General features: G+C 34.1%; 1 protein-coding gene across 1 annotated transcript; it reads right to left on the bottom strand.

Annotated features, from left to right (window-relative positions):
* Positions 1–6471: 6471 nt before the first annotated feature.
* Positions 6472–8666, bottom strand: LOC130949116 (subtilisin-like protease SBT4.3). The gene is given in 2 exon segments (XM_057877935.1): positions 6472–6899; positions 6902–8666. Coding segments are annotated over 2 exon segments (2193 nt in total).
* Positions 8667–15953: the final 7287 nt, after the last annotated feature.

Genomic DNA, 15953 nt, shown 5'->3' with positions numbered 1-15953 from the left:
TAATACGCTAATTTTTTTATATTTATTTTTGTGTCTTTTTCTCAAACATATATCTATACTATCTTTATTGATGAATTATGGATGCATTATTAAAAACTTTTATAATTTATATGGGTTATATTATGTTTCTTCTTTTTATTTTTTGTCAACATTTAAATTATTCATAGTCAATATTTAAAGTATGTTTGAATGCATTTTTAAATGCTTCTACACACGTGTGATGTCATTATTCTTTTTAACTAAACTATTATATCTTAATCATATTAATTACTCAAAGATAGTTGAAAACATATATTTTAGCCTTAGATAATCAAAAAAATTTTTTGAAATAAATTAAAAAAGTTATTTATTTTTCAAAACAAATAATTTTATCTTTATTTTTTGAAATATATATTTTTTGGAATTTGAAATAAATTCGCCCACTGCAACAGGAAACTTGCCTATTTTTATAAAGTTTGCCTACTCCATCGGCGAACTTCATAGTTTTTATAGATTTCGTCCACTGGCGCAACGAACTTCATGTTAGTTCTAAAACGCGAAATGATCCCCTCATTTTTTACTTTTCACCGCACTAAACCCTCCCCTTTCACTCTTTTATCTCTTTTTGACTTTCAATATATTCTCTCAAGATTCTCTCCTCTCATCTCCTCTCTTTAAATTAAATTTTAAGTAAATTATCTAAATTACTTCTTTGTTTTTAATTTATTTTTTTATATAATTATTTTAGAATAAATTTTTTGATAGATTAGTTAAAATTAGATGGTATTAAATTTATAATTATATAGACTTAATTAATTAAAATTTTGGAGTTTATTATTTAAAATAAATTATTAAAAAATATAAAAATAATCATTTAGAATTAATTATTCAAAAAATATAGGAATAATTATTTAAAGTTACTGATTTAGAAATTATTATAAAAATTATTTAGAGTCAATTACTTAGAGTTATTTTGTTAACTATTTAGAATAGTGTATTAAATCTTAGAATAGTGTATTAAATCAGTGTTTTTTGAATTTTACAGGTGTAGAAATTATTGATATTAATTTTGTAATTATTTGATTTTAGATAGTTTGATGAACCAAGAATTAGTATGTTACGAGGATACGTTGTATAGATTAGACCAGGCATAGCACATTGCTGATAGATTTAGTCAACTGGTATAATGTTTACTTTTTGAGTGTTTAATAAGTTTATATATATATATATATATATATATATATATATATATATATATATATATTATTTTAAGTATGTATTTGACATAAATGTTAAATATTTTTTTTAGCCTAATAAGGTGTTGTCGACGCATCGGAATTTACTGGCGAGACCCAACGAGTGTATTAGGAAATACCTCTGATGGGATAGTTTCGACCATATGGCATACATGGTTGACTGGGACCATGACTGGCCTTTAGTATCTGTGTTGGTAGAGAGATGGTGGCCAGAGTCTTATACATTTCACATACCTTGTGATTAGATAACGATTACCCTATAGGATATGGAATATCTGATTGGTCTGAATGTTGATGGACCCAGCTAGTGGTTGCGTTGGTGGTTGGAAGCAGTACTATGACGGACGTTCTATGTAGGACCTGTGTCAGCAGCTACTAGGACATGTACCAGGTCCAAACTACAAACATGGTCAGAATAAGTGAACCGTCAACTTATCGTGGTTCAGAGACGTTGTTTGTGGAGAGTTGGCTGAGGATGCGACAGATGAGCGACTACTGCAGTACTCCCATGGTATGGGTTCATTATGCAGATCTTATTAGGGGTATGTTATTTCCAGATGCATCTGACCCTCGTGTGCATATGAGGTGGTTATCTCTGTTGGAGGACCTGGATTGCCGTGGCTGATTGTCTTGGAATTCAGTTGTTCTTGCATGGTTGTACCGCCAAATGTATTATGCTACGAACTATAGGCAACAAAATTTGGGTGGATGCGGAGGGTTGCTTCTATCATTGGCATATCATCGCATCTCGAGTTGTCGGCTCATTGGTTTTGATCAGTGATGATTTTCGTTAATGGAGAGGTACGACGTGCATTTAGAAAGTTTATTTTTCGTTTTCATGCAAGTTAGTGTAAACTACTATTTATTATTGTGTGAATTATAATGTTGCAATGTATGACAGGTAGTGGATGGGTCACATGTCGTCAATGACACTGCGGAGACCAGACTTCGATCTTGGAGGCGAGTTCTAAACGAATCAGCATCTACCAGGTATGTGATAAGTGTTAATAATAAAGTTAAATACGTTGTTATCAAACATATTTTGACTCATATTTGTAATATTTTTTAGGTCGATTGGACTCCATATGCTGACCCTTATATCTAAGAGTTGATCCCAGTGTGAGTCATACATGGTGAGCCATCGTATGCTGCCTAGATCCTGGTACATACTGCTGTTAACTCCTCTACTGTAAACGTTGTTCTCGAACGATTAAATTGGTGAACATTCACCGTGTTCACATGCTTGGAGTTGAACTCAATAGTTTTCACAAGTGTTTGTGAGAATTCATCCCCCACTTGAACTTGTGCTTGAGCTTCCGTGCCCTTCCTTGCGAAAAGTTCACCCAATCGGAAGTAAGTTGACTTCACAAGAGCGGTTATCAATAGGTTGCGTGTGGCCTTCATGACAGCATTCATGCACTCAAAAATATTCGTAGTCATGTACCCAAATATGCGGCCTTCATCACTATACTATGCCCGTTATTCACGTGGTATTTCTTTGAGCCAGTTCGTGATTGTCACATTCTCTTCCCTCAATCTATCGAAGTAATGACCAAATTCTTGATGTGACTTCAAATATGCTGTGTTAACCAAGACCTTTTTCAAATTCTTGTTCTTAAAATGTATCATAAAGTTAGCCGCAATATATCTTGTACAAAATTTTTGATAAGCATTCAGAGGTTTCCACCAACTGCCATTGGCATTTAACGCAATATCAATGGATTCATATCTGTCTGAAATGACCAAAAGGCCTGGCTGAGGCGTTACTTGTTCCCTGAGGAGGTTGGACAAAAAGAATGAACAGACCTCCTTTGTCTTTTTCTCGACCACAGCAAATACAATGGGCAATATGTTTGAATTACTATCTTGGGCAATAGCCAACAGTAGAGTCCTTTCATATTTGCCATACAAATGAGAGCCATCAATCGAGATAAGTGGCTTGCAATGCTTGAAAACTTCTACACATGGGGAAACATCTAAGACACACGATGAAATATGGCACTATCATTATCACTAGGCCAACGCTGTGTTATAAGTTCCACTCATGTACCTAAATCAGTAACTTGGTTAGGACATGTTAAAATATAATGAACCACAAGTGATGTGCTAAATGGAATGCAATCAATCTTATTGGATAGGTACATCTGCATTGCGAATAACCACCTAGAAAGCTCGTTATACGATGCTTCCCAATCACTACATATCTTCGCAATCACTCTCTGCTTTACAAGCCAAACTTTTCTGTAAGATGCCTTGTAACCAAAGTGATTCTCAACTGCTCTGCTCATTGGAAAACTCTTATGCTGATAGTAGAATCTACCTTCACCATAGAGAATATGTGTTCAGCTACCACCTTAAAATCCAACCTTTCATAGTCCTGACCTAATGCTGTTTGCATGCAAGAATTAATGGGTACTACTGTATCTCCTAACCTCCCATTTCTCCTGCTTTCGATGATATGCAATGCGTATGTTCTATTGACATCCCAACCCAACATGAGTGCAATGTACATCCTACTTCAACTTGTCACTCTCCAATATCTTATACTCAACAATCCTCTTGATGCTATATATCTTTACCGCCATCACAGCTTCTTCTTTGTTGTCGAACTATTGTCCAATCTCAAACTCATGTGTTGGATCATCCTCGGGTCCTCCCTGACTAAAGGACCATCTACATTAATTGCGTCAATGTTCAACATGGAATAGTGCACAGAATGATCATACAGTCTGGAAATAGCAAGCTGAGTTAGCGCAACTTGTGACACTTTAAAGTTGTTTAACTCTTCATCTTCCTCCTCAAGTATGTCCATTGGTTCGACATCTATATCTTCATCGTCGAACACAGGGTGAGCTTGATAATGATCCATCGTTGGGTCTCAACCATAGAATAATCATGACTTTCATGATCTACTTCTAACACACCATCATTATAATTCCCATGATTTGACTCCTCTTGACTCTCCTCGGGTGGCATGTTCAAATCAATCATCGGCCTTCTAATGTTTGTTCTGACTGCTACAGATGATTCATTCTCATCACACACTTTCGACGAAGTCGTTGGACACATATCAACCAAAAACACAAATAATTCCAGCAAACGAATGTTTGAAAAATAATTGTGTTAACCCCTGTTTAGTTGTATGTCTTCGTGATTATGTATTCTATACCTTGATCAAATGAAAAATTGTTAAAAGACATGTTTTCATATAAAAATAATATAAAAAAATTTTGACAAAAAAAAAGAAAATAAGAAAAAATAAAATACCTTTTATAAATTAAAGTGTCCTTCACTTCCATCGGATATCTGTAATAGATTTTTCTCACCTTGTTCATGTGTTGACCAATTACATGTACTATACAATTTTTCAATGTCACCACCTCTCTCACTTCATTCAGCAAGTATAGAAAGATTGGTTGTGCAGAACTAAATATACTAGATCCATCTTTATCAAATACAATTTCTCCATCATAATAAATTGATAATAATGATATTTGAGACATTATAGAGAGTATAATAACAAAAAGTATAAAAGAGAAAAAATAAATGTAGATGTGAATGAAGGAAACTCAGTATATGCAGATTTATATTATAAGTTGGAAAAAGTTTGCTATTGGCGCAGCATAGACGAAATTCATCGATGCAATTAACAAATTTCATAAAAATAGACAAGCTCGTTGTTACCGTGGACAAATTTGTTTCCAGCTCTAAAAAAATGTGTTTCAAAAAATAATAATAAAATTATTTGTTTTCGAAAATAAATAATTTTTTTAATTTATTTCAAAAAATTTTTTTTAATAATCATTAGTCAAAATTAATAAGTAATTGATCTGATAAAATCACCGAATATTAAATGATTAGTTCAACCAATTACTTAAATTTAAGTAAATAAATATAAATATAATATATTAAGCAATTATATATAAATTATAGTTTAATTGAATATTTTATCGAGCTTATATAATTATTAGAAAAATGATATGTAAATATCTTTTATATACTTCTTTTACACATTTTTTATGACATATAAAAAGAATAATATTGCAGATAACTTTTACTAAAATAAATCCAAAAAAAGAATTGCCATGTCAATGCACATGTTTTTTTATTTAATAAAAATATTTTTTCTTTATCTAATTCTATTCTTTAGCAAACAAATTTTCATATAAAAGTGGCATATTAACATTATTCTAATTATTAATTAAGACTTAGAAGCACAACGACTGACTTAGCTAGGTGATAAGTGATGCCAGATATCGATGTGGAGGATTGGAGGTAAGGCAATGGCCCCAAGTTCCATGGAGTGAACGGCTTCAACTGAAGTTACCGTTCATGCAAACCAACTAGTTTTGATTAGGTTTGACCAATTTGACTGGAATAAATTCAACTGAAGTTACGGACAATGTAAATGAACCGATTTTCACCACGTTTGGCATAACTAGCTTTTTTATTGGTAATATTAAAAAACAAAAAAAATAGTTAAAATTTATTTTATTTAATATTTATTAATTATCGTAATAATTAATAAATATTAAATAAAAAATTATAATTATTTTTTATTGGTTTTTTTATTATTAAATATTTTTGAAAAAGAAAATAATGGAGAATACCGATCGATAGAATCTTAAAGGAAAAATATTAGTAAACAATGAGAATGTTAAATAATATGAATAATAGATATATCGAATGTTCAATTCAATATGTATGCAGATGATTATGGTCATTATTTTTAATTAGATGATTATTTCTTTTAATTTCATTTACTTATGCATAGTTAATAATGACTGAATGTTCAATTCAATAGGTGTGTAGATGATTATCCAAATGTTAAAATATAGAAAGTAATTTGAGAATGGAATATTTTTTTTACTTTATTGAATCAATTTTAGAGCCAATTATTCACATTATTTATAAAAATCATTATTTATCTAATAAAACTAAATCTTAAATTATATTGTCTTCAATCTAATAGAATCTAAAAAGTCATAAATTTTATGAATTTTATTTTAATGCATTGAATTTTATACCATTATCCGCTTAGATTCATGCATTTTGATGAGCTTTTAATAGTGTTATTAAAATCAAACAGTTAAATTTTTATCTTTTAAATAATAAATTTAAAAATTAATCACGTTACTGATTTTAGAATATACGATTCATTGTGTTCACAAAATTATAACATTACATGGAAATTAATAAATGATCATATTTTATTCCATGTCACATTTATTATAGTTCATGGTACCGAGACATCTATAGCAATTGGGCTTCGAACATGATGGGTCCCATCTGACCACACTATGGATGAGATAACCACAGTTTCATGTGGTATCTTACCAACAACCTTCACTACAAATGATCTTTTCTCGTTTAATGCTTTGAAGGACAAAATCCTTGGTGTCACCGTGATATTAACTTGTGGATTCGGTGTGATTGTTACGGTATAACTTGAGTTGGCTAAACCAACATTTGTAACAATTCTACCAAACCTGACATTAAAAGGCACCATGGGCCGAACATGAGCTGCAAAAGTTGGATAATTTAAATTTCTTACCAATGATCGATGTGCAGCTCCCTTGCACGGATTCAACTCTCCAGATATCACTTTAATTGTGCGATTATTATACCCCAAGTTACACAGCATTTGCACATAATCCTCCTTGTAATGTCATAAACTAGTCCAGGGTTGATTGCGAGAATTGGATTGGCTTGTCCAGATCCATATGCATATTCTCCCACATCTTCCACCGAACTCCTAACCATGGGTTTTGCTGACGTCATAATAGCAGATTTAATTGCTGCAGGTGACCAATGAGGGTGAAAACTTTTCACATATGCGGCTATTCCAGAAACATGAGGACAAGACATTGAAGTTCCACTTAGAATATTGTAATGCACAGATCTATTATCCGAACTAGGATCTTCTGTTGGTGAACCAATTGGCGAATAAGCAGCCAAGATATCAACCCCTGGGGCACTTATATCAGGTTTCAAGATCTCTGAAATTGTAGGGTTTGGTCCACGGCCAGAAAATGCTACCACTTTAGGAGCATTATGATCTTGAGCGCTCTCACTCTTGAGGATCTTAGCACTTGGGTGTTTTGTTGAGTTTTTATAGGATTTAACAATGGCATAATCTTTTGGCAGCAATGTCACTGAAGGCATTAGAGTGTTATCAGCCACGTTATCAAGATCAGATGCTTTTCCAATTGCACCAGCTGCACCAGAAAAGAGTATATCTTCTTGTAGAAAATAGTCACACAAAATTATCTTTCCTTTCACCGATTTTTCATCCAAGCATGCACATTGATCATCGGATTTTTTAAAACAGCCCCTTGTATTACCGTTGCTCAAAGCTATAGGAATTGTTCTTCTCTTTGACTCGAAAGGATTAATAACCGGGATCCCGGTCAACACTTTTCCATTTCCAAGAACGACCTTGTCAATGATTTTCCGATCTATAGTGTTTGCTGCGACGGTTATCAACCATGGCGCAACGCTTGCTACGGTGCCAGGGAAAGGACCATAATTTCCAGCGGATTGGACTACAAGTACTCCTTTGGCCATTGCATGAAATGAACCGATGGCAACTGAATCTGTGTCAAGGGGTCGGGCAGTGGTCCCAGAAATTGAAAGGGAGATGACGTCAACTCCGTCAGCAATTGCGTCATCAAAGGCAGCTAAGATGTCGTGGTCTTCACAGCCTGAATCGCTGCATACTTTGTAAGCAGCGATTCTTGAAGAAGGAACTGCTCCTCTCGCTGTGCCTCCTGCAATTCCATAAAAGCCGCCATTGTCAACGGTTTTTCCGGCTGCTGTTGATGCTGTGTGGCTTCCATGGCCATTGTTGTCTCTGGTAGAGTTCTCTACGTAGAATCTTGCTCCGATTAACTTCTTGTTGCATGTGAAGTTCAAGCCTCCTGCACATGTACCCTTCCAATGTTTCGGAACAGGCCCTCTGATACCTTTGTCGCTGAAGCTTTTCGATTCCGGCCAAACTCCGGTGTCGAGGAATCCAACAACGAGATTAGTTTCTACTGTTTGATGTCCTTTTGGTGACTTTGGAAGTCCCAAGAAATCCCAAGATCTTGTGGTTTGGGTTTGGAGAGTCTTGCTTGGGAAAACTGAAACAACACCTTCCATTTCGGTTAACTTTGCCGCTTGCTGATTCGTGAGCATGGCAGCAAAACCGTTAAAGCTCCTCTTGTAGCTACGGACTAAAGATTTTGTTGGGTTGCTACCATCAAGAACTTGTTGCAGCATATTAAGATGGTGAGAGGTGGGAGAATAAGAAGCTTTTGTTTCAGGTAATGAGCCCAAATAAACAATATGAAATTTTAGATTACCATCATCGTCGTTAGCATCACAAAGGGAAAGCGTGAATGCTAGAGTGATCACCACACTACGCACAACAAAATTGAGCTTCACCATTGTTTGAAATGTTGACAAGAATGCGTGTCTACTTAGCTTTTATAAATACAATTTTGACACACTCTTCCTATAAAATAATTTTCTATGTGCTTTTAATTCATTAATTGTGTGAATATTAAATACAATTGTAAAATATTTTATGATATATATCTATTATATATTACGTGTATATTAAAATTAATAATTAAAATTAACTAATTTATATATAAATATATTGATGAATAATATTAGTAGTTGATATTAATGTTCAAATAGTATATTTATATATATAATTTATGACACTTTTAAGTTTTATCTCATGCACTGCAAAAATTTTATTTATTTTCTTTTAAAAAAATGGCAGTTTTAAAAAAGTAGTAATTAAAATAAATGTTCAGATTTTACTTTCTACAAAATGGCAGTTTTCAAAAAAATAGTAATTAGAATAAATGTTCAGATTTTTTTTCTCTTTAATTATGTATAGATAAGAACATATTTTATGATTTTTTTTTATAAAAGTCAATAATTTTTTTTTCATTTTAACCTTAAAATTTATAATAATAAGAGTTAATAGTCAAATTAGTCCCTAAAAAATAAGACATTTTTTAAATTCATTCTTAAAAATTTTTTTCAATCAAATTGATCCTTCAGAGATTACGAATTAATCATATTTTTCCTCCAATCACTCCATTAACAATTTTTTTCAAAAATTGATGTTGTAAAATGGTGATTGTTAACATATATAATACCTTATATGTCTAATTGGATATTGACCAAATATGTTTATGAAAATTTATTAATTTAGTAATTTTTTCCAATTAAAAAAATCATATTCCTAATATAACCTAGTGATTAAATTGATAAATTTTCGTAAACATATTTACTCAACGTCTAATTGAACATGTTATGTGTTATGTATGCTATCAGTTAATATTTCACATCATTAATCGTTGACGAAAATTATGAATTGAGTAACTGAATGACAGATATGATTAATTTGTAATTTTTAAAGGATCAATTTAATTGAAAAAATATTTCAAGGACAAATTTAAAGAATAACTTATCTTTCAGGAACTAATTTAACTATGAACCATGATAATAATTCAAGAATATAACTAATATTCAAATGTTATTCTTGTGGTAAGAATGTATAATGAAAAATGTATATTTAAGTATTTATAGATGAAAAATATAATTTAATTATAATGATAAAATTAAGTTAATATCAAATTAAACAAACATAAAATCAATTCAAGATATACTTAAATATTATATTAAATTATAATATCCTAAATATATTTTAATATTTACTAAGGTTTACATTTTTGGATTACTAAATTACCATACTAAAGATTATATCTCATGCATTGAGGCAACTTGTAGATTTTCTTTGAACTTAGTTTTAGAGAAGTCTACGTATCTAATTTGTTATTTTATAATATTCTTCTTCGTATACAAATATCCATAAGAACTTGAAAAAATCTCATTTCTAAAATTAAACCCAAAACTATATATATAACAAAAACAATTAGAAACGTTTTATTTTTGTTACAAATATTTTATTTTAATCTATTTTTATCTTTTGATCAAAATATTTTTTTTTAAAAAAATATTTTCTTCTATTTTTTATTACTTGGTCATCTTCACTTTCGCTTCCTAAAAGAAAATAATAATAGAAAAATACAATATTTAAAAAATATTAATTTTGACAAGAGAATTAAAATTAAAAAAAATTGAAACTAAATGATTTCAAATGTGAAAACTAAAACCTAACTTAGAGGATATTTGGCTAAAACACCATATGAGTTCCCAACATTTGGCCAAAGTGTTAAGTTGGTTCCTAATATTTGGCTAAAATTCTATTAATCTTTAACATTTTAATCATTCTATTATTTTAGTCTCAAATAATTTAAAATGACATTAATATAGTCCCACAATTAATTTTGACAATGAATACTTAACAAAGTATCTTACATAGCCGTTTACAACGTTTGTAGTTGGAAAGAAGGTTTAATTACTCTATTCGTTCTTATAATTTTATTAAATTTTTAATTAGGTTTTTGTTACGATGGGTAATCGGAGATTGATGGGTTGGATGGCGTTGGTTGGCCCAAACGTATGAAGGAGGAGACTTTCAAGTGGGTCTGCAACTCGGGGGCCTCCGTCCGACTTGTGCTCGTGAAGGAATGGGGGGTGGTACCTGCAAAGACACTCCGATGCCTAAGTCAGCAAGGGTGTTAGCAGATTTAGAATGTATTGGGACTTAGAGATACCTGAGGGGTGTCAGCGTATTTATAGTGGTGAACCAATAACCACCGTTGGAGTAGTACCACCTTTTTAGGGTGTTAACCGTCCCTTTATCTTAGGGAGGTTAAGATATGGCTCTGTGAAGTAGTTAGAGAGATTCTTGGGGCAGTTATTCATTTGAATGAGTGTTTATCTGCCAGCTGACCCTCGTACCCGACTTCTTTAGAGCAAGTCGTGGTGAGTACCGACTTCATAAGACGAAGATTGGTACTAGGTGAGGCCCAACCCTTTGGATTAGACCTTTTGCTTGATCCTGGGCCTTTATTATTGGGTCAGGGTATCAACAGTTTTTATATTTTTTTTATTGAATCCCTATATCATATTAGATTTTGTAATTAAGTCTCTACCGTAATAAAAGCGTTGCTGAAATTGACAGAATATTTCGTTAAGCAAAATGAATATATTTAATATTTGACTGAATATTTTGTATATAGTTTAACAGAATATTCTATTAATTTTAATATTTTTATCACGGTTAGAACTTAGTTGCAAAATTTGATATGATATAGAGATTTAATTAAAAAAAAGTATAAGAATCTAATTAAAATTTTGATGAAATTATAGAGATGGATAAAATAATTAAACCAAGAACGAAGGAGGATTACGTGGAACTGTTTGTTGTTCACAACTTCACATACAAGACTGGTACCTATAGAATGTCTTGTACCGTTGAGGAATTGAAAAGGCAAGAGATTGTTGGGTTTGGTGAAAGAAGTTAGGGGGTTGCTGGGATTGGGCAATTGTTGTGCATAAAGCCTAAGATTTTGGTAAAGAAAGGCTTTAAGAGGCCAAAAATTTTGGAGTAGTCCATAACAGTGTGGTAATAACTAATGTGGATCAATGGCACAATCACCTGCCTCACTGAGAACTGCATTCATGTTTGAATCCTTAATGAAAAATGTAGGAAAAAAAAGTTTAGAATCAAAGAACTAAAAATTCTTTTGGACAAAAATTGGAATACCAAGGTATCTGATTTTAGATTGGCCAAGCTTCTTAGGCTTTGAGAAAAGCTATGTCACAACGCGTGTAATGGGAACATTTGGATTAGTTCCTCCTTAGTTATATCTTATGGCATAAAGTTTTCTTGCACATTGACATGAATGAAATTACATTTTGTGCAGATATGTTTCACCTGAGTATGCAAGTACAAGAATGCTCAATGAGTGTATTGATGTGTATAGCTTTGGGATTATTAGCAGATTGTTATTTATTTACTGCAGGCAGTTAGTTAGCCTTATTTAGAGATGAATATTTTCCATTAGATTAGGGGTTTGTTAGTTTGTTAGTCTAGTCTGTTAGTTTGTTAGACTGATGTGTGTATGTGTATATATTTCACCCAAAGCTAATAGAGATGCAGCAGAAAATCATTTTCAGTATCAATTTTGGTTCCAACATGGTATCAGAAGAATTTCTCATACTTCTCTGCGTTCTTCTCTGATCTTCTTTCCTCTTTCTCGAACCTTCTTTTCCCCTTTCACTTTTCCTCTCTTCTCGAACCTTCTTCTATTTCTTCTCTTTTCCCTTCTCTCCAACCTTCAATTTTCTTTCTGCAATGGCGGCGATCGATGAAGCCGATCCTTTTCTGCTCCATTCCTCCAATCAACCGAACCTTGCCTTGGTCTCGCAAGTGCTCACCGGTGACAATTATCCTTCATGGAAGAGATCGATAAAAATGGCGCTCAATGGCAAAAACAAACTTGGATTTGTTGACGGCACGATTCCGCTGCCTGAGGAAGGTGCGTCTCACTCTTCCAAGCTCCGCTGGCGTCGTCTGAACGACATCGTCAGCACCTGGATTCTCAACTCTGTCTTCAAGGAGATCACATCGAGCTTGATCTTTGCTGGTTCTGCTCATGAGATTTGGATAGATCTAGGTCACCGATTTCAGCAAAAGAACGGTCCTCGAATCTATGAACTGCGAAAAGAGTTAATCAATCTGAAACAGGATTCTCTCTCTGCCTCTCAGTTTTTTACTAAGCTGAAGTGTGTGTGGGAGGAATTATGCCATTTTCGACCTTCATTAAGCTGTAATTGTGGTGGTGCTCGTGAATTTTTAGCTCATGCTGATGAGGAATATGTTCTTGTCTTTTTGATAGGGTTGAATGATGTGTACCATCAAGTTCGGAGCCAAATTCTGTTGATGAAGCCTTTGCGTAGCATCTCTGAAGTTTTCTCACTAATCGTTCAAGAAGAGCGGCAACGAGGACTGACTCTTGCTCCTCCAACAAGCAATGAGACACAACTGGTTTTTGCGTGAAGAACACACAGTATAACTCCAAGATCCGTCCAGGGAAGAAAGATAAGCCGCTCTGTGCTCACTACGGTTTACTCGGCCACACCAAGGATAAATGCTACAAGTTACATGGTTATCCACCTAATTACAAGAAGCAAAGTCCAGCCACAGTTCGGGTCAATCATGTGGACACAAGTCAGGACATTCCTCTTCAGCTCACTTCTCAACAGTATCAACAATTAATATCACTCCTATCTACACAAGCCCCATCCACAGTGCCCCCTATTATCACTGCTGAAGCTTCAAGCGCAGGAGAAGGTAAACTTTTCTCTGTTGCTTTAATTTCTGCACTTGGAGTTAAATCATCGATCTTAGATTTTGGCGCTACTTGTCATGTGACCTGTACTTTGGACAATTTCAAACCTTCAATTTGATTTGCAAATAAGTTTGTGGTTCTCCCTAATCAAACTCGCATACCTGTGCTTGCTTCTGGTTCTGTTTCCTTATCTCAAACCCTCACACTCATTGAAGTTTTGTATGTGCCTTCATTCAAAATTAACCTGATTTCAGTGAGTTCTTTATTGTTAAAGTAGCATTTTTATATTCTTCTTTCTGATGTTGGTTTTGTGATTCAGGACCACCTGAACTCCAAGATGATTGTGAAAGGTGAATTGAAACACGGATTGTATGTTTACACACACACACCAGCTGTCAATGTTAATGAACTTACATGTAATAGTGCCGATTGTGCCAATATGTTAGCCATTTCTAATTCTTGTAATGTAATAAGTGTAAAATTGTGGCACCATAGATTAGGCCACCTTTCTTTTCCTGTTTTGCAACATTTGCCCTTGAATTGTAATTCTTCATCTTCTAATAAAAATTTCCTTTGTGACATAAGCCCTTTGTCCAAGCAAAAACGGTTGCCATTTGTTTCCAACAATAATCAGGAGTTCGAATGCTTCTCATTGATACACTGCGACACTTGGGGTCCTTATCATGCTGCTACGCATTTGGGGGAGCGATATTTTCTCACTTTGGTAGATGATCATAGTCGATATACCTGGATTTATTTGTTGAAAGCCAAATCTGATGCTACGACCATCATTAAAGAATTTTTTGCCATGGTTCACACTCAGTTTGGTGCTGTGATTAAGAAGATTCGGTCTGACAATGCACCTGAGTTATCTCTTACTGATTTCTTAAAATCAAAAGGTTCTCTTCACCAATTCAGTTGTGTTGAGTGACCACAACAAAACTCGGTGATGGAACGGAAGCATCAACACCTTTTGAATGTGGTAAGGAGCTTGTATTATCAATCCGGTGTCCCAATTTATTTCTGGGGTGAATGTATTGCTACTGCAGCCTTTTTGATCAATAGATCTCCCTCCTCTACTCTTGGCTAGAAGTCCCCTTATCAATTACTTTACAATAAGGTACCCGCATATGAAGACTTGAAGGTGTTCGGATGCCTTGCCTATGCTTCGACTTTACTTTCCTCTAGGAACAAGTTCTCACCTAGAGCCATTCCAGCAGTTTTTCTTGGCTACCCACGAGGTTACAAAGGGTATAAACTCTATGATCTCAAGAATAGAAAGTTCTTTATTTCAAAGGATGTGATTTTTCATGAATTGAATTTTCCCTTCAAGCTTGGCAGCACTTATTCTTCCTTACCTGATCCTTTTGATGATCATGTCCTTCCTAAACCAATTGAAGTTTCCCTTAATACACCTCAACTCGTTGCTCCAGCTACACATGTCCCTATTATGACACAGCCACGAGCTGAGAACCCACAGCCGTTGAGAAGAAGTCAGCGACTCCATAGGGTACCTACCTATCTTATAGACTACCATTGCAACAATGTGGTGAATCCTTTGGCGATGGTGCATTTTTGTTCTTATGAGAGATTGAGTCCAACATACAAGGATTATTGTATGCAAGTTTCCAATTTTTATGAACCCCAATTTTATCACCAAGCTGCCAAGTATCCTCAATGACAACAAGCTATGGCTGAGGAATTACAAGCTATGGAGAATAACCGTACATGGGAGGTAGTTCCGCTTCTGATCGAAAAATATTGTATTAGTTGTCGATGGGTATATAAGGTGAAGCGCAAGCAAAATGGGTCAGTTGATAGATGCAAGGCTCGTTTGGTTGCTAGAGGAAACACTCAATAAGCTGGTGTAGACTATAAGGATACTTTTTTACCCGTTGCCAAACTCACCACTGTTCATTTACTCCTTGCTGTTGCTGCTATGAAGAATTGGAAATTGTTGCAGCTAGACATTAATAATGCTTTCTTGAATGGTGATCTTGATGAGGAGGTGTATATGCAACTACCTCAGGGATATGCCAGCAAGGGGAGCAGGGGGAGAAGCTTGTATGCAAACTAAACAGGTCAATTTATGGCTTGAGACAGGCTTCGAGGCAATGGTTTACCAAGTTCTCCACTGCTTTACTTGGTGCTGGTTTCACTCAATTCAAATCAGATTATTCTCTATTTCATAGAGGAACAGGTGATTCACTTGTTATGGTGCTTGTATATGACGACGACATCATTGTTGCTAGTAAACTTCGTGATATGGTTGCCCAAACTCAGCAAACTTTGCATGGTCTTTTCAAACTCAAGGTGCTTGGCCCCTTAAAGTACTTCCTTGGATTGGAGATAGCAACATCTAAGGAAGGCATTTATTTGTCTCAACGAAATTACACCCTGTCTTTGCTTGAAGACACTGGTTTTTCGGATTGTAAACCTGCCTCTGTACCCT

The sequence above is a fragment of the Arachis stenosperma genome, chromosome 9 (assembly GCF_014773155.1).
Source record: "Arachis stenosperma cultivar V10309 chromosome 9, arast.V10309.gnm1.PFL2, whole genome shotgun sequence".
NCBI classification, from domain to species: Eukaryota; Viridiplantae; Streptophyta; class Magnoliopsida; order Fabales; family Fabaceae; genus Arachis; species Arachis stenosperma.
This window is presented reverse-complemented; position numbering and strand designations above follow the sequence as displayed.